The following is a 27990-nucleotide window of genomic DNA, read 5'->3' on the forward strand; positions in this document are numbered from 1 at the left end:
GCTTTGGAGAGAGTACAGAGGAGGTTTACCAGGATGTTGCCTGGTATGGAGGGGCTTAGTTATGAGGAGAGATTGGGTAAACTGGGGTTGTTCTCCCTGGAAAGATGGAGGATGAGGGGAGACTTAATAGAGGTGTATAAAATTATGAAAGGCATAGATAGGGTGAACGGTGGGAAGCTTTTCCCCAGGTCGGTGGTGACGTTCACGAGGGGTCATAGGTTCAAGGTGAAGGGGGGGAGGTTTAACATAGATATCAGAAGGACATATTTTACACAGAGGGTGGTGGGGGCCTGGAATGCGCTGCCAGGCAAGGTGGTGGAGGCGGACACACTGGGAACGTTTAAGACTTATCTAGACAGCCATATGAACGGAGTGGGAATGGAGGGATACAAAAGAATGGTCTAGTTTGGACCAGGGAGCGGCACGGGCTTGGAGGGCCGAAGGGCCTGTTCCTGTGCTGTATTGTTCTTTGTTCACACCAGTACTGTACCCCAGTGTTATACAGTGACAGACCCGTCCCCACCAGTACTGTACCCCAGTGTTATACAGTGACAGACCCATCCACACCAGTACTGTACCCCAGTGTTATACAGTGACAGACCCATCCACACCAGTACTGAACACCAGTGTTATACAGTGACAGACCCGTCCCCACCAGTACTGTACCCCAGTGTTATACAGTGACAGACCCATCCCCACCAGTACTGTACCCCAGTGTTATACAGTGACAGACCCATCCACACCAGTACTGTACCCCAGTGTTACACAGTGACAGACCCGTCCCCACCAGTACTGTACCCCAGTGTTATACAGTGACAGACCCGTCCCCACCAGTAACTGTACCCCAGTGTTATACAGTGACAGACCCATCCACACCGGTACTGTACCCCAGTGTTAAACAGTGACAGACCCGTCCCCACCAGTACTGTACCCCAGTGTTATACAGTGACATACCCGGCCCCACCAGTACTGTACCCAGTGTTACACAGCGACAGGCCTGGCCCCACCAGTACTGTACACCAGTGTTATACAGAGACAGACCTGTCCACACCAGTACTGTACCCCAGTGTTATACAGCGACAGACCCGTCTCTACCAGTACTGTACCCCAGTGTTATACAGCGACAGACCCGTCTCTACCAGTACTGCACCCCAGTGTTATACAGTGACAGACCCATCCCCACCAGTACTGTACCCCAGTGTTATACAGTGACAGACCCGTCCCCACCAGTACTGTCCCCCAGTGTTATACAGTGACAGACCTGGCCCTACCAGTACTGTACCCCAGCATTATGCAGTGACAGACCCGTCCCCACCAGTACTGCACCCCAGTGTTATACAGTGACAGACCCGGCCCCACCAGTACTGTACCCCAGTGTTATACAGTGACAGACCTGTCCCCACCAGTACTGTATCCCAGTGTTACACAGACCCGTCCCCAGCAGTACTGCACCCCAGTGTTATACAGCGACAGACCAGCCCCAGCAGTACTGTACCCCAGTGTTATACAGTGACCGTCATGTCCACGCCAGTACTGTACCCCATTGTTATACAGCGACAGATCCGGCCCCAGCAGTACTGTACCCCAGTGTTATACAGTGACAGACCCGTCCCCACCAGTACTGTACCCCAGTGTTATACAGTGACAGACCCGTCCCCACCAGTACTGTACCCCAGTGTTATACAGTGACAGACCCGTCCCCACCAGTACTGTATCCCAGTGTTATAGTGACAGGCCCGTCCACACCAGTACTGTACCCCAGTGTTATACAGTGACAGACCCGGCCCCACCAGTACTGTACCCCAGTGTTATACAGTGACAGACCCGGCCCCACCAGTACTGTACCCCAGTGTTATACAGTGACAGACCCGTCCCCACCAGTACTGTATCCCAGTGTTATACAGTGACAGACCCGTCCCCACCAGTACTGTACCCCAGTGTTATAGTGACAGGCCCGCCCCCACCAGTACTGTACCCCAGTGTTATACAGTGACAGACCCGGCCCCACCAGTACTGTACCCCAGTGTTATACAGTGACAGACCCGTCCACACCAGTACTGTACCCCAGTGTTATACAGTGACAGACCCGGCCCCACCAGTACTGTACCCCAGTGTTATACAGTGACAGACCCGGCCCCACCAGTACTGTACCCCAGTGTTATACAGTGACAGACCTGTCCCCACCAGTACTGTACCCCAGTGTTATACAGTGACAGACCCGTCCCCACCAGTACTGTATCCCAGTGTTATACAGTGACAGACCCGTCCCCACCAGTACTGTACCCCAGTGTTATACAGTGACAGACCCGGCCCCACCAGTACTGTACCCCAGTGTTATACAGTGACAGACCCGTCCCCACCAGTACTGTATCCCAGTGTTATAGTGACAGGCCCGTCCACACCAGTACTGTACCCCAGTGTTATACAGTGACAGACCCGGCCCCACCAGTACTGTACCCCAGTGTTATACAGTGACAGACCCGGCCCCACCAGTACTGTACCCCAGTGTTATACAGTGACAGACCCGGCCCCACCAGTACTGTACCCCAGTGTTATACAGTGACAGACCCGGCCCCACCAGTACTGTACCCCAGTGTTATACAGTGACAGACCCGGCCCCACCAGTACTGTACCCCAGTGTTATACAGTGACAGACCCGTCCCCACCAGTACTGTATTCCCTGTTATACAGTGACAGACCCATCCCCACCAGTACTGCACCCCAGTGTTATACAGCAACAGACCTGGCCCCACCAGTACTGTACCCCAGCATTATACAGTGACAGACCCGTCCCCACCAGTACTGTACCCCAGTGTTATACAGCGACAGACCCGTCCCCACCAGTCCTGTACCCCAGTGTTATACAGTGACAGACCCGTCCCCACCAGTACTGTACCCCAGTGTTATACAGTGACAGGCCCGTCCCCACCAGTACTGTACCCCAGTGTTATACAGTGACAGACCTGGCCCCACCAGTACTGTACCCCAGCGTTATACAGTGACAGACTCGTCCCCACCAGTACTGTACCCCAGTGTTATACAGCGACAGACCCGGCCCCAGCAGTACTGTACCCCAGTGTTATACAGTGACAGACCGGTCCCCACCAGTACTGTACCCCAGTGTTATACAGTGACAGACCCATCCCCACCAGTACTGTACCCCAGTGTTATACAGTGACAGACCCGTCCCCACCAGTACTGTACCCGTGTTATACAGTGACAGACCCATCCCCACCACTACTGTACCCCAGTGTTACACAGCGACAGACCTGTCCCCACCAGTACTGTACCCCAGTGTTATAGTGACAGACCCATCCCCACCAGTACTGTACACCAATGTTATACAGTGACAGACCCGTCCCCACCAGTACTGTACCCCCGTGTTATACAGTGACAGACCCGTCCCCACCAGTACTGTACCTGAGTGTTATACAGTGACAGACCCGTCCCCACCAGTACTGTACCCCAGTGTTACACAGTGACAGACCCGGCCCCAGCAGTACTGTACCCCAGTGTTATACAGTGACAGACCCGTCCCCACCAGTACTGTAACCCATTGTTATATAGCAATAGGCAGATCCTCAATGTTTGTGAGTGTACCGCTTTACGTCACTCCTCTGAAATCCTTGTGCTGACACTGGGTGCTGGGCACTGGTTCTTGTCAGTATTGTCATGGGGCTGTTGTTCACTATGAGCAACTGGAGAAAGTTTTGCTTGTTTTATATATTAATGTCTCTTTTATTGTCCCTTTGCATTGAGGCATCCTTGAACAACTCATCTTCTTTAAGCTGATGTTGGAGTTTTATCTCTGCATGGGTTTTATGGCTTGCAATCAGTTAGTATGTTAAACTCGCTGTTTAGATATAAACAGGCTCATTCAAACGCTAGGGGATTTCCTGAATGAGTTAGTAAGGCATGCATAGCAAAAAAATACATCAACAACAGAAAGGTAGATGAAAATACACTAAATTTGAACAGAACACAAACAGATCAATAAAAGACAAGTTGGGACAGGGCTGTCCATCACTCTGAGGGGGCACTATCTGAGTTCCAGTTCTTGAGATTTATTCTGCTCCATACGAGGTGTGTAACTGGGTACTGAGTCCTTAGGGTTCGGAGATGAAAGAAGCCATTTTCAGAAACAATGAACCTCCCATGATTCTTTCCTTGCCTCCGCTGAGTTTCCGGAATGTTCTGGTGTGACGGCCTTGTGGAGGCTCAGTCTGTGTGAAGGTTTAACTCTGTCCTGGGTGTCAAACACTGTGGCACTGACACCACCGTCTGTAACGAGGTGTTCACAGGAACTAAAATGGAAAAGAGAACAGCTTTTAGGACGATGAACAACTTCAACTCAACAAAAGAGACATTCGAGACAGTGAGTGTGAAATGAATTGAATCGATGATCGAGAAAACAGCACATTCTGAAGCCAATGCCACATTGATCCACTGGAGCAAGCTGAGAGGGGTGATTGAAAAGCAGCAGTGCTGGTAAGAGATTAATTGGATTAATTGAATTGTTTATTTATTTAATTAGTCAGCTAGTGTGTGTATTTTTTTGGCCTTTACTTTAACAGCAGTTTTTCAAGTTTAAGTGAAAACTAGAAGTGGGCAGCAAAGGAGTCTGGGAAGGGTTTTTATTTTAACTTTAAAAGTCAGTTACCTGGGTGGTTCCCCCTCAGTAGTAGTTTTTTTTTTTTTCTCTCGGGCCCCTAGCCCTATAAATTGGTGCAGAGGAGATACCCGATCCTCTACACTGGTAGAGGATCCCACCCTTCCATCCTCCTCTAACCTAATTATAAGTGTGGGGAAGTTTTTTTGTTTTCTTTTTTTCTTGCTGGTAATGGCTTCAGGGATGGCAGTTCAGGCAGTATGCTGCATCTCCTGTGGGATGTATGTGGTGAGGAAATCCAGTAGTGTTTCAGGAGATTTTAGTTGTAAGAAGTGCATTAGATTGCAGCTTCTGGAGGAGCGTGTAAAGGAGCTGGAGGGGGAGGTAGAGGAACTCCGCATAATTCGGGAGGCGGAGGTGGAAGTTGATAGGAGTTATAGAGAAATAGTAACTCCTAGAAATGAGGCTTGGGTCAATGCCAGGAGGAGGGGTAAGAAGCAATCGGGAAGACAATCCCCTGGGGCGGTTCCCCTCCATAATAGGTTTTCGGTGCTGGAGGCTACAGTTGAGGAGGAATCAACTGAGCATAGAGAGCAGATCTCTGGGGGTGAGCCGAGTGAGAAAGCTCAGGTGGTTAGGGGCTGTAAAAGACTGGGCCTTGTGATTGGGGACTCCACAATTAAGGGGACAGATAGGAGGGTCGGAACTAAAGGTAGGGACTCAGGGTTGGTGTGTTGCCTACCAGGGGCTGGGGTCCGGGATGTGTCTGACAGGGTATTCAGGACTCTTAGGGGGGAGGGAGATAAACCACAAGTTATTGTACATGTGGGGACACACGACATAGGGAGGATAGGGGAAGGGGATATTAGGCAGGGATTTATGGAGTTGGGGTGGAAACTAAAGGCCAAGACTGACAGAGTGGTTATCTCTGGACTCTTGCCTGTACCACGGGATAGTTTAGAGAGGAATAGGGAGAGGGAAGGTTTGAATTCATGGCTGAGGGGATGGTGCAGGAGGGAGGGGTTCAGGTACTTAAGCAATTGGGGCTCGTACTGGGGAAGGTGTGACCTCTATGAGAAGGATGGTCTACACCTTAATCAGAAGGGGACCAATATCCTGGGGGGTAAATTTGCTAAGGCCATGCAGGGAGGTTTAAACTGATTCGGGGGGGGGGAGGGATCCTGAGTAGTGGGGCTGAAAGTGAGGGATGCATGGATGGGGACTGCAATGCACGGCATTGCAGAGGTGGGGTGGAGCAGGGTTTGAAATGTGTATACTTCAATGCCAGGAGTATTCGCAATAAAGTGGGTGAACTTGCAGCGTGGATCAGTACCTGGGACTTCGATGTTGTGGCTATTTCAGAGACATGGATAGAGCAGGGGCAGGAATGGATGCTGCAGGTCCCGGGGTTCAAATGTTTTAGTCGAAGTAGGGAAGGAGGTAGAAGAGGGGGAGGGGTAGCATTATTGGTCAGAGATTGTATCACAGTGTCAGAGAGGAGGTTTGATGAGGACTTATCTGTTGAGGTAGTATGGGCGGAGATTAGAAATAGGAGAGGAGAGGTCACCCTGTTGGGAGTCTTTTATAGACCTCCTAAAAGTTCTAGAGAGGTTGAGGAAAGGATTGCGGAGTCAATCCTGCTTAGGAGTGAAAGTAATAGGGCAATTGTTATGGGGGATTTTAACTTGACTAATATTGACTGGAATTGTTATAGCTCTAGCTCGTTAGAGGGGTCAGTTTTTGTTCAAAGCGTGCAGGAAGGTTTTTTGACTCAGTATGTAGACAGGCCAACTAGAGGTGAGGCTATATTGGATCTGGTGCTGGGAAATGAGCCAGACCAGGTGCTAGACTTGGAAGTTGGTGTGCATTTTGGTGATAGTGACCACAATTCGGTTACGTTCACCTTAGTGATGGAAAGGGATAGGCATGAACCTCGGGCCAGTGGTTTTAGCTGGGGGAAGGGTAATTATGAGGCTATTAGGAGAGAATTAGGAAACATAGGTTGGACTAGGAGATTACAGGGACTGGGAACGTCCGACATGTGGAGTTTTTTCAAGGAGCAGCTACTGCGAGTCTGTGATAGGTATGTCCCTGTCAGGCAAGGAGGAATTGGTAGGGCTAGGGAACCGTGGTGCACCAAAAAAGTTTCTTTGTTGGTTAAAAAGAAAAAGGAGGCTTATGTTCGGATGAGACGTGAGCACTCGGGTAGTGCACTAGAAAGCTTTAGATTGGCTAAGAGGGAGTTGAAGAGCGAGCTTAGAAGGGCTAAAAGGGGACATGAGAAGACTTTGGCGGATAGGGTTAAAGAGAATCCTAAGGCGTTCTATAGGTATGTCAAGAACAGAAGGTTGGTTAGGGCAAGTTTAGGGCCAGTTATAGATGGCAGAGGGAAGTTATGTGTGGAACCGGAGGAGATTGGTGAGGCATTGAACCAATATTTCTCTTCGGTGTTCACGCAAGGGGACATGAATATAGCTGAGGAGGACACTGGGTTGCAAGGGAGTAGAATAGACAGTATTACAGTTGATAAGGAGGATGTGCAGGATATTCTGGAGGGTCTGAAAATAGATAAATCCCCTGGTCCGGATGGGATTTATCCAAGGATTCTCTGGGAGGCAAGAGAAGTGATTGCAGAGCCTCTGGCTCTGATCTTCAGGTCGTCGTTGGCCTCTGGTATAGTACCAGAAGATTGGAGGTTAGCGAATGTTGTCCCATTGTTTAAGAAGGGGAACAGAGACTTCCCCGGGAATTATAGACCGGTGAGTCTCACTTCTGTTGTCGGCAAGATGTTGGAAAAAATTATAAGGGATAGGATTTATAGTTATTTGGAGAGTAATGAATTGATAGGTGATAGTCAGCATGGTTTTGTGGCAGGTAGGTCGTGCCTTACTAACCTTATTGAGTTTTTTGAGAAAGTGACCAAGGAGGTGGATGGGGGCAAGGCAGTGGACGTGGTATATATGGATTTTAGTAAGGCGTTTGATAAGGTTCACCATGGTAGGCTTCTGCAGAAAATGCAGATGTATGGGATTGGGGGTGATCTAGGAAATTGGATCAGGAATTGGCTAGCGGATAGGAAACAGAGGGTGGTGGTTGATAGTAAATATTCATCATGGAGTGCGGTTACAAGTGGTGTACCTCAGGGATCTGTTTTGGGGCCACTGCTGTTTGTAATATTTATTAATGATCTGGATGAGGGTATAGTTGGGTGGATTAGCAAATTTGCTGATGACACCAAAGTCGGTGGTGTGGTAGACAGTGAGGAAGGGTGTCGTAGTTTGCAGGAAGACTTAGACAGGTTGCAAAGTTGGGCCGAGAGGTGGCGGATGGAGTTTAATGCGGAGAAGTGTGAGGTAATTCACTTTGGTAGGAATAACAGATGTGTTGAGTATAGGGCTAACGGGAGGACTTTGAATAGTGTGGAGGAGCAGAGGGATCTAGGTGTATGTGTGCATAGATCCCTGAAAGTTGGGAATCAAGTAGATAAGGTTGTTAAGAAGGCATATGGTGTCTTGGCGTTTATTGGTAGGGGGATTGAATTTAGGAGTCGTAGCGTTATGTTGCAACTGTACACAACTCTGGTGCGGCCGCACTTGGAGTACTGTGTGCAGTTCTGGTCCCCACATTACAGGAAGGATGTGGAGGCTTTGGAGAGGGTGCAGAGGAGGTTTACCAGGATGTTGCCTGGTATGGAGGGGAGATCCTATGAGGAGAGGCTGAGGGATTTGGGATTGTTTTCGCTGGAAAGGCGGCGGCTAAGAGGGGATCTTATTGAAACATATAAGATGATTAGAGGTTTAGATAGGGTGGATAGTGATAGCCTTTTTCCTCTGATGGAGAAATCCAGCACGAGGGGGCATGGCTTTAAATTGAGGGGGGGTAGTTATAGAACCGATGTCAGGGGTAGGTTCTTTACCCAGAGGGTGGTGAGGGATTGGAATGCCCTGCCAGCATCAGTAGTAAATGCGCCTAGTTTGGGGGCGTTTAAGAGATCCGTAGATAGGTTCATGGACGAAAAGAAATTGGTTTAGGTTGGAGGGTCACAGTTTTTTTTTTAACTGGTCGGTGCAACATCGTGGGCCGAAGGGCCTGTTCTGCGCTGTAATGTTCTATGTTCTATGTTCTATGAACTCTGAACCCTGTGACCCCTCATTCTGCTTTTGCTACCAAATAAACCTGTTGGACTTTAACCTGGTGTTGTTAAACTTCTTACTGTGTTTATCCCTCATTCTGGACATGACCCTTACAGCTCTGTCACCCTGGCCCCTCGCTGGGTCATCTCCAGGTGTTTGCAGGGTGCTCCATTTATTTTAATAATTTAGGAAGAATCCAAGACTTAAAGCTCTTGATTGCACCTGCAGAGAGGGATCTGAACATGAAAGCAGTTAACTGGCTGTTCCTGGTCTCTGGGACAGTAATGTCTGCTCTCTGAGTCACTCAGAACCTGACTGAGTTTATCAAGTCGGACAGCACATGGGTCAATTCTCGACCTCGTGGCCGATTTTATTCTGAGAGAAATAGTTTCAGGCACAAATCTATCGAATGGGCTGCTCTATTTTGCTAGAAGGGGCTGGTTAGGTGAAAACTCATCATATTTCTAATTCTGTATTCCTTTTCTCAAAATGATGCCCAATGATGTCCAATATCAAACCTATGTCCCTCAGCTCAGTTCTAACAAAGAACAAAGAACAGTACAGCACAGGAAACAGGCCCTTCGGCCCTCCAAGCCTGTGCCGCTCCTTGGTCCAACTAGACCAATCGTTTGTATCCCTCCATTCCCAGGCTGCTCATGTGACTATCCAGGTAAGTCTGTCCCTTGGCTAATGAAATTCAAATTATTCAGTGGTTGTTAAGAAATAATCCTTGCATTGCTGAAAAGAGAAATGCCGGAAGGAATCAGCACGATTTCTAAAATTCATTTCTGGGATAGAACATAGAAAAGCTATGTCGCTGACCCTAACTGCCCTCCATTTCAGAGGGAGTTACAGAATCAACCACATTGCTACGGATCTAAAGAGACCAAACGCAGACTGGGTGACTACTTTGTTGAACAAAGTTCAGCAAAAAGGACCAGACACCCTGTCGCTTGCCATTCCAACACACCACCTTACTCTCCTGTCCACATGTCTGTCCTTGGCCTTTTTGCAATGTTCTAGTGAAGCCCAACACAAACTGGAGGAACAGGAACTAGGTGGCACGATGGCACAGTGGTTAGCACTGCTGCCTCACAGCGCCAGGGACCCGGGTTCAATTCCCGGCTTGGGTCACTGTCAGTGTGGAGTTTGCACATTCTCCCCGTGTCTGCGTGGGTTTCCTCCGGGTGCTCCGGTTTCCTCCCACAGTCTGAAAGATGTGCTGGTTAGGTAGATTGGCTATGCTAAATTGCCCTTTAGTGTCAGGGGAAATAGCTAGGGGAAATGCAGGGGGAGATGGGGATAGGGTGGGATTGTGGTCGGTGCAGACTTGATGGGCTGAATGGCCTCTTTCTGCACTGGAGGGATTCTATGATTCTATAACAGCACTTCATCTTCTGCTGAGGCACTTTACAGCCTTCTGGACTGAACATTGAGTTCACAAGTTCAGAGAACGAACTCTCTCCTCCTTACTCCCCATGTTTTATTTCTATCCATTTATTTTCATCTCTTCCATTTATTCATTTCTCCGTCCCTTTTTTATCCCACTTTCCATCTTTTTTCCCTTACCACCTTCTCCCGCCCTCCTCCCACTAGGGCCATCTATTATCTGTCTCTAGCTGTCCTTTGACACGCTGCCATTTACACATTCTGATCTCTGAACTATCAGCAATAATTCTTAGCTACAATCACCACCATTTTCATTCCCTTTGTCTTTCTGTCTATGACATCTGTGTCTGTCTACCCTGAGTCTCTGCCTATCACTGGCTCCTCCCCCTCCACAAGAGTATAAACGCATCCTATTTGTCTTTAGTCCTGACAAAGGGTCATCGTGGCTCTATTCTATCTCACAGATGCTGTCAGCCCTGCTGAGATTTTCCAGCATTTTCTGTTTTTGTTTCGATATTCCCCAGTAATTTACTTTTATTATATAGCTGTGATCTGGAGTCACATGTAGGTCAGACCGGGTAAGGGCGGCAGATTTCCTTCCCTAAAGGACATTAATGAACCAGATGAGTTTTTACAAGAATCGACAATGGTTTCATAGTCATCAGTAGACCTTTCATTCGACATTTTTATTGAATTCTAATTTCACCATCTGCTGTGGTGGGATTTGAACCTAGGTCCCCGGAGTCTCTGGATTACTAGTCCAGTAACAATGCCACTACATCGATGGTGACAGAAACAAGGATGGATGGAGCAAAGACAAAGGAAGGTCTGTGATAGTGACAGACTAGAGAGAAGATTTATGTTTCTACGCCCGAAGGCAATGGTGATGGGGCAAAGAAAAGAAACAAAAGATGGAAAGGAGGCAATATGGAGCAGAGAAGGAGATAGTCATCGACTTCAGGAAGCGTGAAGAGTAACATGCCCCTGTCGACATCAATGGGGATAAAGTGAAAATGGTCGAGAGCTTCAAGTTTTTAGGAATCCAGATCACCAACAACCTGTCCTGGTCCCCCCCATGCTGACACTATCGTTAAGAAAGCCCACTAACGCCTCATGTTTCTCAGAAGACTAAGGAAATTTGGCATGTCAGCTACAACTCTCGCCAACTTTTACAGATGCACCACAGAAAGCATTCTTTCTGGTTGTATCACAGCTTGGTATGGGCTCCTGCTCTGCCCAAGACTACAGGAAACTACAAAAGGTTGTGAACAAAGCCCAGTCCATCACGCAAACCAGCCTCCCATCTACTGACTCTGTCTACACTTGCCGCTGCCTCAGGACAGCAGCCAGCATAATTAAGGACCCCACACACCCCAGACATTCTCTCTTCCACCTTCTTCCTTCGGGAAAAAGATACAAAAGTCTGAGGTCACGTACCAAGCGACTCAAGAACAGCTTCTTCCCTGCTGCTGAATAAATCATAGAAATCCTACAGTGCAGAAGGAGGCCATTTGGCCCATCGAGTCTGCACCAACCACAATCCCACCCAGGCCCTACCCCCACATATTTACCCGCTAATTCCTCGAACCTACGCATCCCAGGACTCTAAGGGGCAATTTTTAACCTGGCCAATCAACCTAACCCGCACATCTTTGGACTGTGGGAGGAAACCGGAGCACCCGGAGGAAACCCACGCAGACACGAGGAGAATGTGCAAACTCCACACAGACAGTGACCCGAGCCGGGAATCGAACCCGGGACCCTGACGCTGTGAAGCAGCAGTGCTAACCACTGTGCTACCGTGCCGCCAGACTTTTGAATGGACTTACCTTACATTAAGGTGATCTTTCTCTAAATCCCAGCTATGACTGTAACACTACATTCTGCACTCTCTCCTTTCCTTCTCCATGAACAGTATGCTTTGTCTGTATAGCACGCAAGAAACAATACTTTTTACTGTATACCAATACGTGACAATAATAAATCAAATCAAATCAGATCACTTCATAAAAATGAGAAATAAAATGGTAGCCTATTGGACAGTCAAGGTCATTGAAATAAGAGCATAAGAACCAGGAGCAGGAGTGGGCCATCTGGCCCCTCGAGCCTGCTCCGCCATTCAATAAGATCATGGCTGATGTTTTCGTGGACTCAGCTCCACTTACCCGCCCGCTCACCATAACCCTTAATTCCTTTACTGTTCAAAGATTTATCTATCCTTGCCTTAAAAACATTCAATGAGGTAGCCTCAACTGCTTCATTGGGCAGGGAATTCCACAGATTCCCAACCCTTTGTGTGAAGAAGCTCCTCCTCAACTCAGTCCTAAATCTGCTCCCCCTTATTGACGCCATGCCCCCTAGTTCTAGTTTCACCCGCCAGTGAAATAACTTCCCTGCTTCTATCTTATCGATTCCCTTCGTAATCTTATATCTTTCTATAAGATCTCTCCTCATTTTTCTGAATTCCAATGAGTATAACCCCAGTCTACTCAGTCTCTTCTCATAAGCCAACCCTCTCAACTCCGGAATCAACCTAGTGAATCTCCTCTGCACCCCATGACATCCCATTGGACAGCCAGGGTCATTACCTGCAGACTGAAGGCAGGTTGCCGAAAGTGGCCATCGAATGTATGTTTGGTTTCTCCAGTGTTCAGCAGACCACATTGTGAGCATTCTAATGTAGGCCAGTTCTGATGACAAGTCACAGGACTGAGGGTTGCAGGATGGAAGTAAGCTCCAAAGCACCATGGTACAGGAAGCCATTCAAGCATGGTAGTAAATAGAAATATAGTGGTAGCAGGTGACAGGATATACCCAGGGATGCTGGTGTCCAGGAGTATGACTGTGTCAGGCTGTTGCTTGACTAGTCTGTGAGACAGCTCTCCAATTTTGGCACAAGTCCCCAGATGCCAGTAAGGATGTTGCAGGGTCGGCAGGGTTGAGTTTGCCTTTGTCACTTCCAGTGCCTAGATTGATGCTGGGTGATTCATCTGGTTTCGTTCCTTTTTGTAGACTTCATAGTGGTTTTACAGAACTGAGTGTCTCGCTCAGCCATTTCAGAGGCATTTAAGAGTTAACCACATTGCTGTGGATATGGAGTCACATGTAGGCCAGACCAGGTAAGGACGGCAGATTTCCATCCTTAAAGGGTATCAGATGGGTTTTTATGACAATCAATAATGGTTTCATGGTCACTATGAATTTTATTTATGAATTGAATTTAAATTCCCCCAGCTGACATGATGGGATTTGAACCCAATGCTCCCAGAGCATTAGCCTGGGGTCTCTAGATTACTAGTCCAGTGACAATACCACTAAACCACTGTCTCCCCCATCTGACCTACATTACAACTTACCTCTAATCTTTACAATATTCTACACTGTCTTCCACGAAAGCCTTCTGAAGAGTAACCTGGATTGGAAACGTTAACTCTGTTTCTCTCTCCACAGAAGCTACCAGACCCACTGTGACATTCCAGCAGTTTCTACTTTTATTCGTAAAAGGGAAATTGCGCTTGACTAATTTATTATAATATTTTGAGGAATTTGCAGCAAGGTGGATAAAGGGGAACAGGTAGATGTGGTACAAAGAACAAAGAAAACCCACCACTCTGTGGAAAAACTTCCCCCGCACATCTCCCTTAAACTTTCCCCCCCTCACCTTGAACCAGTGCCCCCGTGTAATTGACACTTCCACCCTGGGAAAAAGCCTCTGATTATCCACCCTGTCTGTGCCTCTCATAATTTTGTAGACCCTCTATCAGGTCTCCCCTCAGCCTCCGTCTTTCCAGTGAAAATATTCCTAGTTTATTCAACCTCTCCTCACCAACACCCTCGAGACCTGGCAACATCCTGGTGAACCTTCTTTGCACTCTCTCCAAAGCTCCCCTGTCCTTCTGGTAGTGTGGTGACCAGGACTGCACACAATACTCCAAATGCGGCCTAACCAAGGTTTTATATAGCTGCAACATGATTTCCCAACTCCTGTACTCAGTGCCCCGGCTGATGAAGGCAAGCTTGCCGTATACCTTCTTAATCACCTTGGCCACCTGTGTTGCCACTTTTAGGGAACTGTGGACCTGCACGCCCAGATCCCTCTGTATGTTAATGTTCCTAAGGTTCTGCCATTTACAGTATAATTTACACCTAAATTTGATCCTTCAAAATGCATCACCTCACATTTGTCCGGATTAAACTCCATCTGCCATTTCTGTGCCCAAGTCTCCAATCTATCGATATCCTGTTGTATCCTCTGAAGATCCCCGGCACTATCAGCAACTCCACCAATCTTCGTGTCATCTGCAAACTTACTAATCAGACCACCCACATTTCCCTCCAGATCATTTATATATACTACAAACAACAGAGGTCCCAGCACTGATCCCTGCGGAACACCACTAGCTACTGATGTTCCTTTGCCTTCCACAGTAACCTGGGATAGATGCCATCCGGCCCCGGGGACTTGTCTCAATGCAATTTAGGATACTCAACATTTCCTCCTTCGATATGGTGACATTCTCTCGAGCGTTCACACACCTATCCCTGATCTCAACATCCGTCATGTCCGTCTCCTTGGTGAATACTGATACAAGGTACTCATTAAGGATCTCACCCACTTCCTGTGGCTCCACACATAACTTCCCTCCATTGTCCTTGAGTGGGCCTACTCTTTCTCTTGCTACCAATATATGCATAAAAAGCATATATGACCCTGTTTGCTGGACATTTCATTGTCCCTTTTGCCCAAATGTACTGAGATTTCCAAAAGGCATTTCATTCAGGTCACGTCAAAGGCTGCATGTGTAAGGGATAAGATACTAGCAATGATAAAGGATTGGTTAACTGACATAGAACATAGAACAGTACAGCACAGAACAGGCCCTTCGGCCCACGATGTTGTGCCAAGCTTTATCTGAAACCAAGATCAAGCTATCCCACTCCCTACCATCCTGGTGTGCTCCATGTGCCTATCCAATAACCGCTTAAATGTTCCTAAAGTGTCTGACTCCACTATCACTGCAGGCAGTCCATTCCACACCCCAACCACTCTCTGCGTAAAGAACCTACCTCTGATATCCTTCCTGTATCTCCCACTACGAACCCTATAGTTATGCCCCCTTGTAATAGCTCCATCCACCCGAGGAAATAGTCTTTGAACGTTCACTCTATCTATCCCCTTCATCATTTTATAAACCTCTATTAAGTCTCCCCTCAGCCTCCTCCGCTCCAGAGAGAACAGCCCGAGCTCCCTCAACCTTTCCTCATAAGACCTACCCTCCAAACCAGGCAGCATCCTGGTAAATCTCCTCTGCACTCTTTCCAGAGCTTCCACATCCTTCTTATAGTGAGGTGACCAGAACTGCACACAATATTCCAAATGTGGTCTGACCTATAGCTCTTGGGCTAAAGGGATCAAAGGATCTGGGGGGAAGGCGGGATCAGGATATTGAATTTGATGCTCAGCCATGATCAAAATGAATGGTGGAGCAGGCTCGAAGGGCCGAATGGCTTCTAGTTTCTATAAGAAGTAGAGAACAGAGAACAAAGAACAGTACAGCACAGGAACAGTCCCTTCGGCCCATCAAGCCTGAACCGACCATGTTGTTCTATCTGGACCAACCGTCTGTATCCCTCTATTCCCCGCCTGTTCATGTGTCTATCCAGATAAGTCTTAAATGTGGCTAATGTAACTGCTTCAACCACTTCACTTGGCAGCGCATTCCAGGCCCCCACCTCCCTCTGTGTAAAAAACTTCCCCCGCACATCTCCACTGAACCATTCCCTCCTTATTTTGAACTTGTGCCCCCTTGTAATTGTCGTTTCTGCCCTGGGAAAAAGCTTCCAAATGTTCACCTTATCTTGGGGTGTATCTGGGGTAAAAGGATAATTTTCAGGTTAGTAAGCCACAGGAATGAGTTCTGGGGCCTCAACCGTTTATCATTGATATCAATGACTTGGATGAAGGAACTGATTGTATAAAGGCTGAATTGGTGGAAATGTAGGTTGTCAAGAGAACATAAAGAGTCAACAGAAGGATATAAACAGGTTAAAGGGTGGGCAAAAATTTGGAAGATGGAGTATAATGTGGGAAAATGTCAATAGAAAAGCAGCAGATTATTTAAATAACGAGAGTTTGCAGAACTTTGAGGTACAGAGGGAGAGAGACAGAAACAGAGAGAGAGAGTGTACTGGGTTTAGAGAAAGAGTCGGAGTGTTATCACCATGAGAGAGGGCGGACTGAGGGAGATGAGTTAGGAGTGAGGATGTAGGTACTGAGCGTGATTATAAAGTGATGTTTCAAAGTGTAATGGCGGCAGAGGTGCTAATCTCACTCACCTTCTGGGTACTGGCTGTATTGCGAGGAGTCTGCGGAACTTCAAAGCACCTTTCAGTTTCTGTATACACAGGTGGCAGCAAGGGCAGAGTTTAATCAGTCATTGGCAGCTTGGTTAACTGTGAAGGCTGTCGTGGTTCACACAAGGAGTCAGGAATCACTCAGGTAGAAATGGTCATTAAAGCAGAGTCAGTGCGATGGAGACAGATGTGATGATGGAAGAGTTGATGTGAGTATTCCTGCAGCAGATTGGACCCCCTGTCTAAGGAGGGTTCGATAAATTTGATAGACGGCACCTTGTTAATATTTGGTTTTTTTAAACAGTATCAAGTCTTTGTTATAGTTTGATGGAAGAAAAGCTCTTAATATTTGCGGCATATTTCTTAAAAATAGAAAGCGAGATATCTGGGCACGCGGTGTGTCAGTGCATTCAACAAGAAGAAAGTTTTGAGGTTTGGACATTACAAATCCTCCTCACTGATACAATAAGATCAGGTATATACGGCAGCATTGTGGGTCCAGGTTAGTCTGCTCTACAAATAGCAACAAAATCGGCACTGCTAGGAAAACTCACAGGAAAAATCATATCCTGATAAATATTCTCCACTTATTCCAAACATATACATTCCATCTGATTAATTTCAAATGACAAGATTATTTAAAACTCAGAGGGACTGAGGTGATGGGTTAATTAAAATAAGTTTCTCTCTAAAATTTTTCATAACAATCATTTTTCCCTTGCCATTACACAAAGACAGTTCCTTGGCCATTTGCTAGTTGTAGAGCAGGATAATATGGGGAAGGGTGGGTGGGATGCGTGGCGTTGCTACATCATCGGCACTTGTAGAAGCTGAGTCTGGTTGAAGGGGGAGCTTTCATCTGGATTATAGAGAGGGGTAGAGAGACTCTGAGACACGGAGACCATCTCCCTCCCTCCGGGGACACTGGCTGCTAATCTGCGACCATAACTGGATGATGTATATGAGGAGGAGGAAAAGGACATGGAGTAACCAGATCCTGTGGCATCAAAGCTGCCACGTCTAGAGCCTGTTCTGGATCCTGTTCTTGAACCTGATCGAGAACCTGCGGAAGAACCAGCTCCGCTCACGTTGTAGGGGCTGTAAAAACCTTTGGTGGACTGCGATGATGCTTCGAGCAAACGCAGAGCTGTCCCTTCCTCAATCATAGATCTGTCCATTGCATCCTTGTAAGAGATCTTCAGCTTGGTTTTGGGGCATGTTACATACTTTGCATAAGCCCCAACATCCCTCAGCTTCTGTACAGTGCGAGCATCAATACTGCCCTTTTGTAAAGCTTCATCCAGAGGCACTCGTCGAGGGACATCTGGTTCAATTAGTCCACCAGTCAGATACTGAACCTCCAGGAATCGCTGGCCAGCTTCATAATATAACCAGCCTTTCTTCAAGGCCTGAGCAGCAGACATTTTTGTCTTTGTTCTTGGATCTTCAAATCCATTGAATGCTTTCTGAGCCAGATTTATCCTATCCACCATGATCTTATCCACTAGGCCTTGGCCAACAGCATCTGTGACAGAATACTTGTCTCCTGTATTGGGATCAATGATTCCTCCAGTACAAGCCTGGGCCTCCAGTAATCTCTGTCCAGTGATATTGTCCACTAGGTTCCGGTGCATTGCTTCTGTGATGGAGACTTTCTCAAGTGTATCAGTGTCCAAGATGCCAGCAACTGGACTAGTCTCCTCCAATGGATCACTCCATGCAACCATGTGACTTCTCATTGGACTTGCCTGTTGGCTCGTGTATGAAGATGAGGATCCAACCGAGGATGATCTCGAACGGAATCCACTCATGTTTCCGGACAACATATCAGCAAATTCAGTAATGGACAGAGTTCCTGAGCGATACAGATCCAAAGAACCTTGGTCAATCAAACCCTTGGAAAGTGCATCATCGATATCATATTGTCTACCTGACCGTCTGTCAGTGATCATTGACTTGACCACACCATCCGATGAAGAGATAGTCACTTCCTCCCACTCACACTCCTGTTCAGAAAGCTCAGTGTAAGTCTGATGGTCAATCAGTCCTTTACGATAAGCTTCGTAGACAGACATTTCTTTGCCAGTTTCAGGATCAACGATTACCACTCGCCGTTTGCGAACAGATGATTTGGATGAAGTCTTCCTCTCTCTCTTCTTATCTTTCAGGGGTAGTAAACACAGTCCAGTGTCGGAATCTACTACACATCGTTCCTTCAGCTGCAGATAGGTGAGATTTTCCTCTGTGTTTGGATCAAAGAAACCTTTGGTATCATCTCCTGGATCTAATAATATCATGTTCATCTCCTCATCAAACAGACCGCGTTTGTAGGCCACTTCAACAGGTAGTCGATGACTGTATTCAGGGTCTATGATGCCTCCTGTCGCAATCTGGGATTCCAATAAACGGATTCCATGGTCTTTGAGAATCAAACCTTTCTGCATTGCTTGAAACAGAGAAATGAGTGCACTTGTGTAAGGGTCTCTGTAACCAGTAACTGCTCTCTCAGCTGACAGAAGTTTATCCTTAAACTCTTGGCCCACAACTCCCATTTTCACTGCTTCACTGACAGTTAATTTCATGTTTTTAATTGGGTCGATCATGTAACCAGTTGCTGCTTGGGCCTCCAACAATTCAAATGCTGTCCCCGGTCTGATCATCCCCTTTTTCATGGCTTGGTAAATAGATAATCTTTCCTTGGAAGCCTCGACAAACACTCCTGAAATACAACTGGTGCCTTCTAAATATTTCTTGATGCTGTTGCTAACTTCGTCAATAGTGGTCTCGCCTTCCTGTAACTGTGTAGCGACAGCGCTTGTAATGATATCTGATGCCATCAGTTGTTCCATTGTGATCTCTTTACGGAGACCCTTGAATATCAACCTCCTCTTGTCTGTCAGAGTCAATAATCGATGGCCTGTCTTTTCATCAACTTTGCACCTTGCCATCAGTTGACTGTAGCTGATTGGTTCCTCGGTGTTGGGGTCACGGAATCCTTGTGACCCTTCAGTGGGATCGGTGAGCAAACTGTAAGTCTCACGGTCAAGGTAACCTCGCTGATAGGCAGTCTCCAGAGGTAGGTGATAGCTGTATTCTGGGTCAATAATGCCACCTGTGACTAGCTGGGCATCGAGTAGCCTCAGGACATAGTCCTTCGCAATTAAGCCTTTCTTCATGGCTTGGAAAAGTGAGATGATATTCCCGGTGTAAGGGTCTCGGTAACCAGTTACTGCTCGCTCTGCTGAAAGCAGTTTGTCGTGGAGTTCAGGACCCACCAGACCCCCTTTCACAGCCTCATCCACAGTCAGTCTCTTATTCTTCACTGGATCCAGGATGAAGCCAGTAGCAGCCTGAGCTTCCAGTAGAGTTTGAGCGGCCTCCGCTTTCACGAAACCTTTCTTCATTGCATCATACACATTTAACACTTCCTTCCCAGCACATTTATAAATGCCACTGATAGCTCCGGTTCCAAACAGATACTTTCTGACAGACTCCATTTCACACACTTCTCTCACTGATAGCGTCTTCTCCTTCAGCATTTTCAGAGTTTCCAGGTCAATAATCCTGGAGGAATAAAGCTGATCAGCTGTAATCTTACCCCGGAAAGTGTTGAATGTAATCATTTCATATCCCCTGCGTATTTCCACCTGCTGAATGATTTCAATGATGATCACAACTAAACGCTCGCGTGTGATTTTCCCAGTCTGGTATTCCTTTGTTAACCTCAGCCTTTCTTTCTCAGAAATGAATTCCGAGTTCAAGACATCCCAAACTGACATGGATTTCCCACCTAAAGTCCCCTCAGGAAAGTTCACTGTCGTGTTCTCAAACACCTCCTGGGTTTCAATCTCACTGTGGAACACATTCTCAACCACTTTTGGTTTCTCTCTGTCTTTCATGGTTATGAAGTGGAGTCCTGTTTCAGGATCTGTCACACATCTGTCCTTTAGCTGCTCATAGGTGACCTCTTCATTAGTGTTAGGATCAACAAAACCTTTGGAGGAATCACAACTATCTGAGAGAATCTTGTTCATTTCTTCATCAAATATTCCTCGCTTGTAGGCCACATCAATGGGCAGACGATGGCTGGTCACAGGGTCAATGATGCCCCCTGTGGCAATCTGAGCCTCAAGGAGGCGGATCCCACGAACCTTAGAGACAAGGTCCTTCTTGATTGCTTGGTATAATGAGATCTTTTGGCCAGTGTAGGGGTCTTTGTATCCAGTTACTGCTCTTTCAGCAGACAGAAGCTTCTCATGAAGCTCGGGTCCAATGAGACCGCTCTTAACAGCTTCATCAACTGTCAGGGTCTGATTCCTCACTGGATCAACAATGAACCCTGAGGCTGCCTGAGCTTCCAGTAATGCTTCTGCAATGCTCGGACTCAACAGATTCTTCTTCATTGCTTCATACAAGCTCATCTTCTCCTTTGTAGGTTCGATGAACACTCCAGCAATGCTGTCTGATCCCTGTAGGAATTTCTTCACTGCCTCCAGCTTGCCAACTTCTTCTGGGGTTGCCTTTCCTTTCTGAAGATCATCAAAAGTCTTCTTCTGAATGATCTTAGATTCCAGTAACTCACTGGCCGGAACCTTGTCCCTCAGACCATCAAATGTGAGCTGTGGTTTCATCTTCACCTCACTTTCTTCAATGATTGTAACAACAATTGTAATTATCTTTTCTATGGTCACCTTTCCTGATCTGTATTGCCGGATTAAGTCCCTCCTCTGTTCTTCAGTGAAGTATTCCGAGTTGATCAATTCCCAGATGGTGACAGTTTTCCCAGTGAACTTTCCGGATGGGACAGACACTGTAGCCTTTTGGAAGATGTCCTTAGTCACCTGCTCAGGGTGAATGTCCACATGTTTCATTGCCTCTTCACTCAATGGCATCAGGTAGAGAGATGTTTCAGGGTCAGTTCTACATTTCATCTTCAGCTGTTGGTATGTGACACGTTCATCTGTGTTTGGGTCAGTGAATCCTTTAATATCATCACTGGGAGTGGACAACTTATTGCTCATCTCCTTATCCAACATGCCTCGCTTGTAGGCCACATCAATGGGCAGGCGATGGCTGGTCACAGGGTCAATGATGCCTCCAGTTGCCAATTGTGCCTCAAGGAGATGGACGCCATGCTCTTTGGGTATAAGGTCCTTCCTCATTGCTTCAAATAAGGAGATCTTTTGGCCAGTGTAGGGGTCTTTGTATCCAGTTACCGCCTTCTCAGCAGACAGAAGCTTCTCATGAAGCTCGGGTCCAATGAGACCGCTCTTAACAGCTTCATCAACTGTCAGGGTCTGATTCCTCACTGGATCAACAATGAACCCTGAGGCTGCCTGAGCTTCCAGTAATGCTTCTGCAATGCTCGGACTCAACAGATTCTTCTTCATTGCTTCATACAAGCTCATCTTCTCCTTTGTAGGTTCGATGAACACTCCAGCAATATTGTCTGATCCCTGTAGGAATTTCTTCACTGCCTCCAGCTTGCCAACTTCTTCTGGGGTTGCCTTTCCTTTCTGAAGATCATCAAAAGTCTTCTTCTGAATGATCTTAGATTCCAGTAACTCACTGGCCGGAACCTTGTCCCTCAGACCATCAAATGTGAGCTGTGGTTTCTTCTTTGCTTCTTTTTCCTCAATAACTGTGATGACAATTCTGATGATCTTCTCCACTGTGACCTTTCCTGATCGATATTGGCGAATCAAGTCCCTCCGTTGTTCATCAGTGAAATACTCGGAGTTAATCAGCTCCCAGATAGTGACAGTTTTCCCAGTGAATGTACCAGCCGGAACAGAGACTGTGGTCTTTTTAAAGGTATCTTTTGTCTGTTCTTCATCATAAGCAGGTTTGAATGTTATAGCTTTCTCACTCAGAGGAAGCAGAGAGAGGCCTGTTGGATCATCCTTTCTACACCTGTCCTTCAGTTCCTGATAGGTGAGATTCTCCTCACTATTTGGATCATAAAATCCTCTAATGTCATCACTGGGATTGGACAACTTATTGCTCATCTCCTCATCCAACATGCCTCGCTTGTAGGCCACATCAATGGGCAGACGATGGCTGGTCACAGGGTCAATGATGCCTCCAGATGCCAACTGTGCCTCAAGGAGGCGGATCCCATGATCCTTATGTAGGAAGTTCTTATTGATTGCTTCAAATAAGGAGATCTTTTGGCCAGTGTAGGGGTCTTTGTATCCAGTTACTGCTCTTTCAGCAGACATAAGCTTCTCATGAAGCTCGGGTCCAATGAGACCCCTCTTAACAGCTTCATCAACTGTCAGGGTCTGATTCCTCACTGGATCAACAATGAACCCTGAGGCTGCCTGAGCTTCCAGTAATGCTTCTGCAATGCTTGGACTCAACAGATTCTTCTTCATTGCTTCATACAAGCTCATCTTCTCCTTTGTAGGTTCGATGAACACTCCAGCAATGCTGTCTGATCCCTGTAGGAATTTCTTCACTGCCTCCAGCTTGCCAACTTCTTCTGGGGTTGCCTTTCCTTTCTGAAGATCATGAAAGGTCTTCTTCTGAATGATCTTAGATTCCAGTAACTCACTGGCCGGGACCTTGTCCCTCAGACCATCGAATAGAAGCTGTTTCTTAGTCTCAGTTTCATCAATAATTGTAATGATGAATTTAATAATGTTTTCGATGGTCACCTTTCCTGATCTGTATTGCCGGATTACGTCCCTTCTCTGTTCTTCAGTGAAGTATTCCGAGTTGATCAATTCCCAGATGGTGACAGTTTTCCCAGTGAACTTTCCGGATGGGACAGACACTGTAGCCTTTTGGAAGATGTCCTTAGTCACCTGCTCAGGGTGAATGTCCACATGTTTCATTGCCTCTTCACTCAATGGCATCAGGTAGAGAGATGTTTCAGGGTCAGTTCTACATTTCATCTTCAGCTGTTGGTATGTGACACGTTCATCTGTGTTTGGGTCAGTGAATCCTTTAATATCATCACTGGGAGTGGACAACTTATTGCTCATCTCCTCATCCAACATGCCTCGCTTGTAGGCCACATCAATGGGCAGGCGATGGCTGGTCACAGGATCAATGATGCCTCCAGATGCCAACTGTGCCTCAAGGAGATGGACGCCATGCTCTTTGGGTATAAGGTCCTTCCTCATTGCTTCAAATAAGGAGATCTTTTGGCCAGTGTAGGGGTCTTTGTATCCAGTTACTGCTCTTTCAGCAGACAGAAGCTTCTCATGAAGCTCGGGTCCAATGAGACCGCTCTTAACAGCTTCATCAACTGTCAGGGTCTGATTCCTCACTGGATCAACAATGAACCCTGAGGCTGCCTGAGCTTCCAGTAATGCTTCTGCAATGCTCGGACTCAACAGATTCTTCTTCATTGCTTCATACAAGCTCATCTTCTCCTTTGTAGGTTCGATGAACACTCCAGCAATATTGTCTGATCCCTGTAGGAATTTCTTCACTGCCTCCAGCTTGCCAACTTCTTCTGGGGTTGCCTTTCCTTTCTGAAGATCATCAAAAGTCTTCTTCTGAATGATCTTAGATTCCAGTAACTCACTGGCCGGAACCTTGTCCCTCAGACCATCAAATGTGAGCTGTGGTTTCTTCTTTGCTTCTTTTTCCTCAATAACTGTGATGACAATTCTGATGATCTTCTCCACTGTGACCTTTCCTGATCGATATTGGCGAATCAAGTCCCTCCGTTGTTCATCAGTGAAATACTCGGAGTTAATCAGCTCCCAGATAGTGACAGTTTTCCCAGTGAATGTACCAGCCGGAACAGAGACTGTGGTCTTTTTAAAGGTATCTTTTGTCTGTTCTTCATCATAAGCAGGTTTGAATGTTATAGCTTTCTCACTCAGAGGAAGCAGAGAGAGGCCTGTTGGATCATCCTTTCTACACCTGTCCTTCAGTTCCTGATAGGTGAGATTCTCCTCACTATTTGGATCATAAAATCCTCTAATGTCATCACTGGGATTGGACAACTTATTGCTCATCTCCTCATCCAACATGCCTCGCTTGTAGGCCACATCAATGGGCAGACGATGGCTGGTCACAGGGTCAATGATGCCTCCAGATGCCAACTGTGTCTCAAGGAGGCGGATCCCATGATCCTTATGTAGGAAGTTCTTATTGATTGCTTCAAATAAGGAGATCTTTTGGCCAGTGTAGGGGTCTTTGTATCCAGTTACTGCTCTTTCAGCAGACAGAAGCTTCTCATGAAGCTCGGGTCCAATGAGACCCCTCTTAACAGCTTCATCAACTGTCAGGGTCTGATTCCTCACTGGATCAACAATGAACCCTGAGGCTGCCTGAGCTTCCAGTAATGCTTCTGCAATGCTCGGACTCAACAGATTCTTCTTCATTGCTTCATACAAGCTCATCTTCTCCTTTGTAGGTTCGATGAACACTCCAGCAATATTGTCTGATCCCTGTAGGAATTTCTTCACTGCCTCCAGCTTGCCAACTTCTTCTGGGGTTGTCTTTCCTTTCTGAAGATCATCAAAAGTCTTCTTCTGAATGATCTTAGATTCCAGTAACTCACTGGCCGGGACCTTGTCCCTCAGACCATCGAATAGAAGCTGTTTCTTAGTCTCAGTTTCATCAATAATTGTAATGATGAATTTAATAATGTTTTCTATGGTCACCCTCCCTGACATGTATTGCCGGATTAAGTCCCTCCTCTGTTCTTCAGTGAAGTATTCCGAGTTGATCAATTCCCAGATGGTGACAGTTTTCCCAGAGAATTTTCCAGATGGGACAGACACTGTGGCTGTACTGAAGATGTCCTGTGTCTGTTCCTTTGTATAACCTCCCTTTTGTCTCACTGCCTCATTGGTCAATGGCAAGAGACAGAGGCCAGTCTCGGGATCCGTTTGACATCTCTTCATCAGCTGTGAGTATGTAAGGTTCTCCTGAGTATTGGGATCAAAGAACCCTTTGCTTTCATCAGTGTCACTGGCAAGTGTTTTATTCATGCCCTCATCAAATATACCCTGCTTGTAGGCCTGGTCAAAGGGTAGGTGATGACTGTTTACAGGGTCAATGATTCCACCAGTAGCGATCTGTGCCTGCAGCAGGCGGATTGCATGATTTGGAGTGATCAGTTCTTTATTCATTGCTTCGAACAGGGAGATGGTATTTCCTGTGTAGGGATCCTTGTAACCCGTCACTGCTCTCTCAGCAGATAGCAGTTTTTCCTGAAGCTCTGGTCCCACCACTCCTTCCTTGATAGCCTCATTAACTGACAGTTTCTTGTCCTTAATCGGGTCAATGATGAAGCCAGAGGCTGCTTGAGCCTCAAGCAGTGTTGTGGCAGTGCTGGGTTTCAGCAATCCCTGCTTCATTGCCTCATAGATGGTCATTTTCTCATTTGTGGGTTCAATCATCAATCCGGCAATGCAGCTTTTGCCTTGGAGATAGTTCTTCAAGTTTTCTTTTTGGGAGAGTTCCTTGATAGTGACAGAGCCTTTCTTCAGTTTATCTAACTGCTTCTTGCTCAGAATACCAGCCTGCTGCAAGCGACTAGCTGGAACTGGCTGGCGGAGGCCACTGAAAGAGAGTTTGGTGTCTTTACTTACGGGAGTGGAATCTAACACATCTCTGCCATTGGAAACAGCACTGATTGGAGTGACAGTCACTGACTGAATTGGAGCCATCTCAATTTTCTCTGCTTCCAGCTTCTGTGCTTTCAGTTGCTCCAACTTCACTTTAAGAGCCTGGTTTTCATCAGCAAGTTCCTTTTCTTTCTCCTGTCTTTTCCGCTCCATTTCCTGAAGTTCCCTTTGCTTCTCATGTACTTGGTTCTCAGCCTCCCTCTGCTGTCTCAGTGCTTCCTCCATGCTGCCCTGAAGCCTGTGTTTATCATCCTCCAATTTCTTCATCTGTTTGCTCTGTTCGTCCTTCAGTGACTGCGATTTCTTCACTTCGTCTTCATAAAGTCGCTCTAACTTCATCTTTTCATCTTCAACCATCTTTTCCTTCTTTAACAGAAGCTCTTTCTCACTGAGGAAGGTTTGTTGAAGAATTTGAGTTGTCTGGACAATTTCTTTCTTCTGCCCTGCTTCCATCTGTGAGAAGTGAATACAAGAAATTGATCATTATTGATGTACAATGACCAAGTCAGCAAAGAAGCACAAATCACACATTGGAGCAAAAACCCCCAAAACCAACCCATAGCCCCCCCTGCCCCAAGTTAAAAGTTTCAGTTTATGGTTTATTTATTCGTGTCACAAATAGGCTGACACTGCAATGAAGTTACTGTGAAAATCCCCCAGTCGGCACACTCCGGCGCCTGTTCGGGTACACGGAGGGAGAATTTAGCATGGCCAATGCACATCTTTCAGATTGTGGGAGGAAACTGGTGCACCCGGAGGAAACCCACTCTGCACAGACAGTAACCCAAGCCGGGAATCGAACCCGGGTCTCTGGCGCTGTGAGGTAGCAGTGCTAACCCACTGTGATGCCCATGGGGCCAGGTGGCATCTATCCCAGGTTGCTACAGGAGCCAATAAACCCCCCCCCCCCACCCCCCGATATCCACAAACAATAACCGCCCCCGATATCCACCTCCTCACCCCACTAAGCTAGTCCCAATTGCCCGCATTTGGCCCATATACCCCTATACCCATATTACCCATGTAACTGTCTAAATGCTTTTTAAAAAGTTTACTTATTAGTCACAAGTAGGCTTACATTCACACTGCAATGAAGTTACTGTGAAAATCCCCTGGCCGCCACACTCCAGCGCCTGTTCGGGTACATTGAGCGTAAATTTAGCACGGCCAATTTACCTAACCTGCACATCTTTGGGCTGTGGGGGAAACCAGAGCACCCGGAGGAAACCCACGCAGACACGGGGAGAATTTGCAAACTCCACACAGACAGTGACCCAAGGCGGGAATTGAACCAGGGTCCCTGGCGCTGAGAGGCAGCAGTGCCAACCACTGTGCTACCGTGCCACCCAACAAAATTGTACCCGCCTCCAACACTACCTCTGGCAGCGTGTGCCAGACACTCAACACCCTCTGTGTGAAAAAATTGCCCCTCTGGACACTTTTGTATCTCTCCCCTCTCACCTTAAACCTATGCCCTCTAGTTTTAGACTCTCCTACCTTTGGGAAAAGATATTGACTATCTAGCTGATCTGTGCCCCTCATTATTTTATAGACCTCTATAAGGTCACCCCAAAGTCTCCTACGCTCCAGGGAAAAAAGTCCCAGTCTATCCAGCCTCTCCTTATAATTTAAACCATCAAGTCCCGGCAGCATCCTAGTAAATCTCTTCTGCACTCTTTCTGGTTTAATAATATTCTTTCTATAATAGGGTGACCAGAACTGTCCACAGTATTCCAAGTGTGGCCTTACCAATGTCTTGCACAACTTCAACAAGACATCCCAACTCCTGTATTCAATGTTCTGACCAATGAAACCAAGCATGCCGAATGCCTTCTTCACCACTCTGTCCACCTATGACTCCACTTTCAAGGAGCTATGAACCTGTACCCCTAGATCTCTTTGTTCTATA

General features: G+C 46.8%; 1 protein-coding gene across 16 annotated transcripts in view; it reads right to left on the reverse strand.

Annotated features, from left to right (window-relative positions):
• Positions 1–3950: 3950 nt before the first annotated feature.
• Positions 3951–27990, reverse strand: part of LOC144504463 (plectin-like) — a 745079-nt gene continuing 721039 nt past the window's right edge. For all 16 annotated transcript variants that reach the window (XM_078229777.1, XM_078229768.1, XM_078229848.1 and 13 more), the window contains 2 exons: positions 16468–26534; positions 3951–4304 (listed from right to left, as the gene is read on the reverse strand). In XM_078229777.1, the coding sequence (XP_078085903.1) occupies positions 17292–26534 (9243 nt within the window). In that variant the 3' untranslated portion in view covers positions 3951–4304; positions 16468–17291. The remainder of the gene's footprint in view (positions 4305–16467; positions 26535–27990) is intronic.

This window comes from Mustelus asterias, chromosome 2 (genome assembly GCF_964213995.1).
Source record: "Mustelus asterias chromosome 2, sMusAst1.hap1.1, whole genome shotgun sequence".
Classification (NCBI taxonomy): Eukaryota; Metazoa; Chordata; class Chondrichthyes; order Carcharhiniformes; family Triakidae; genus Mustelus; species Mustelus asterias.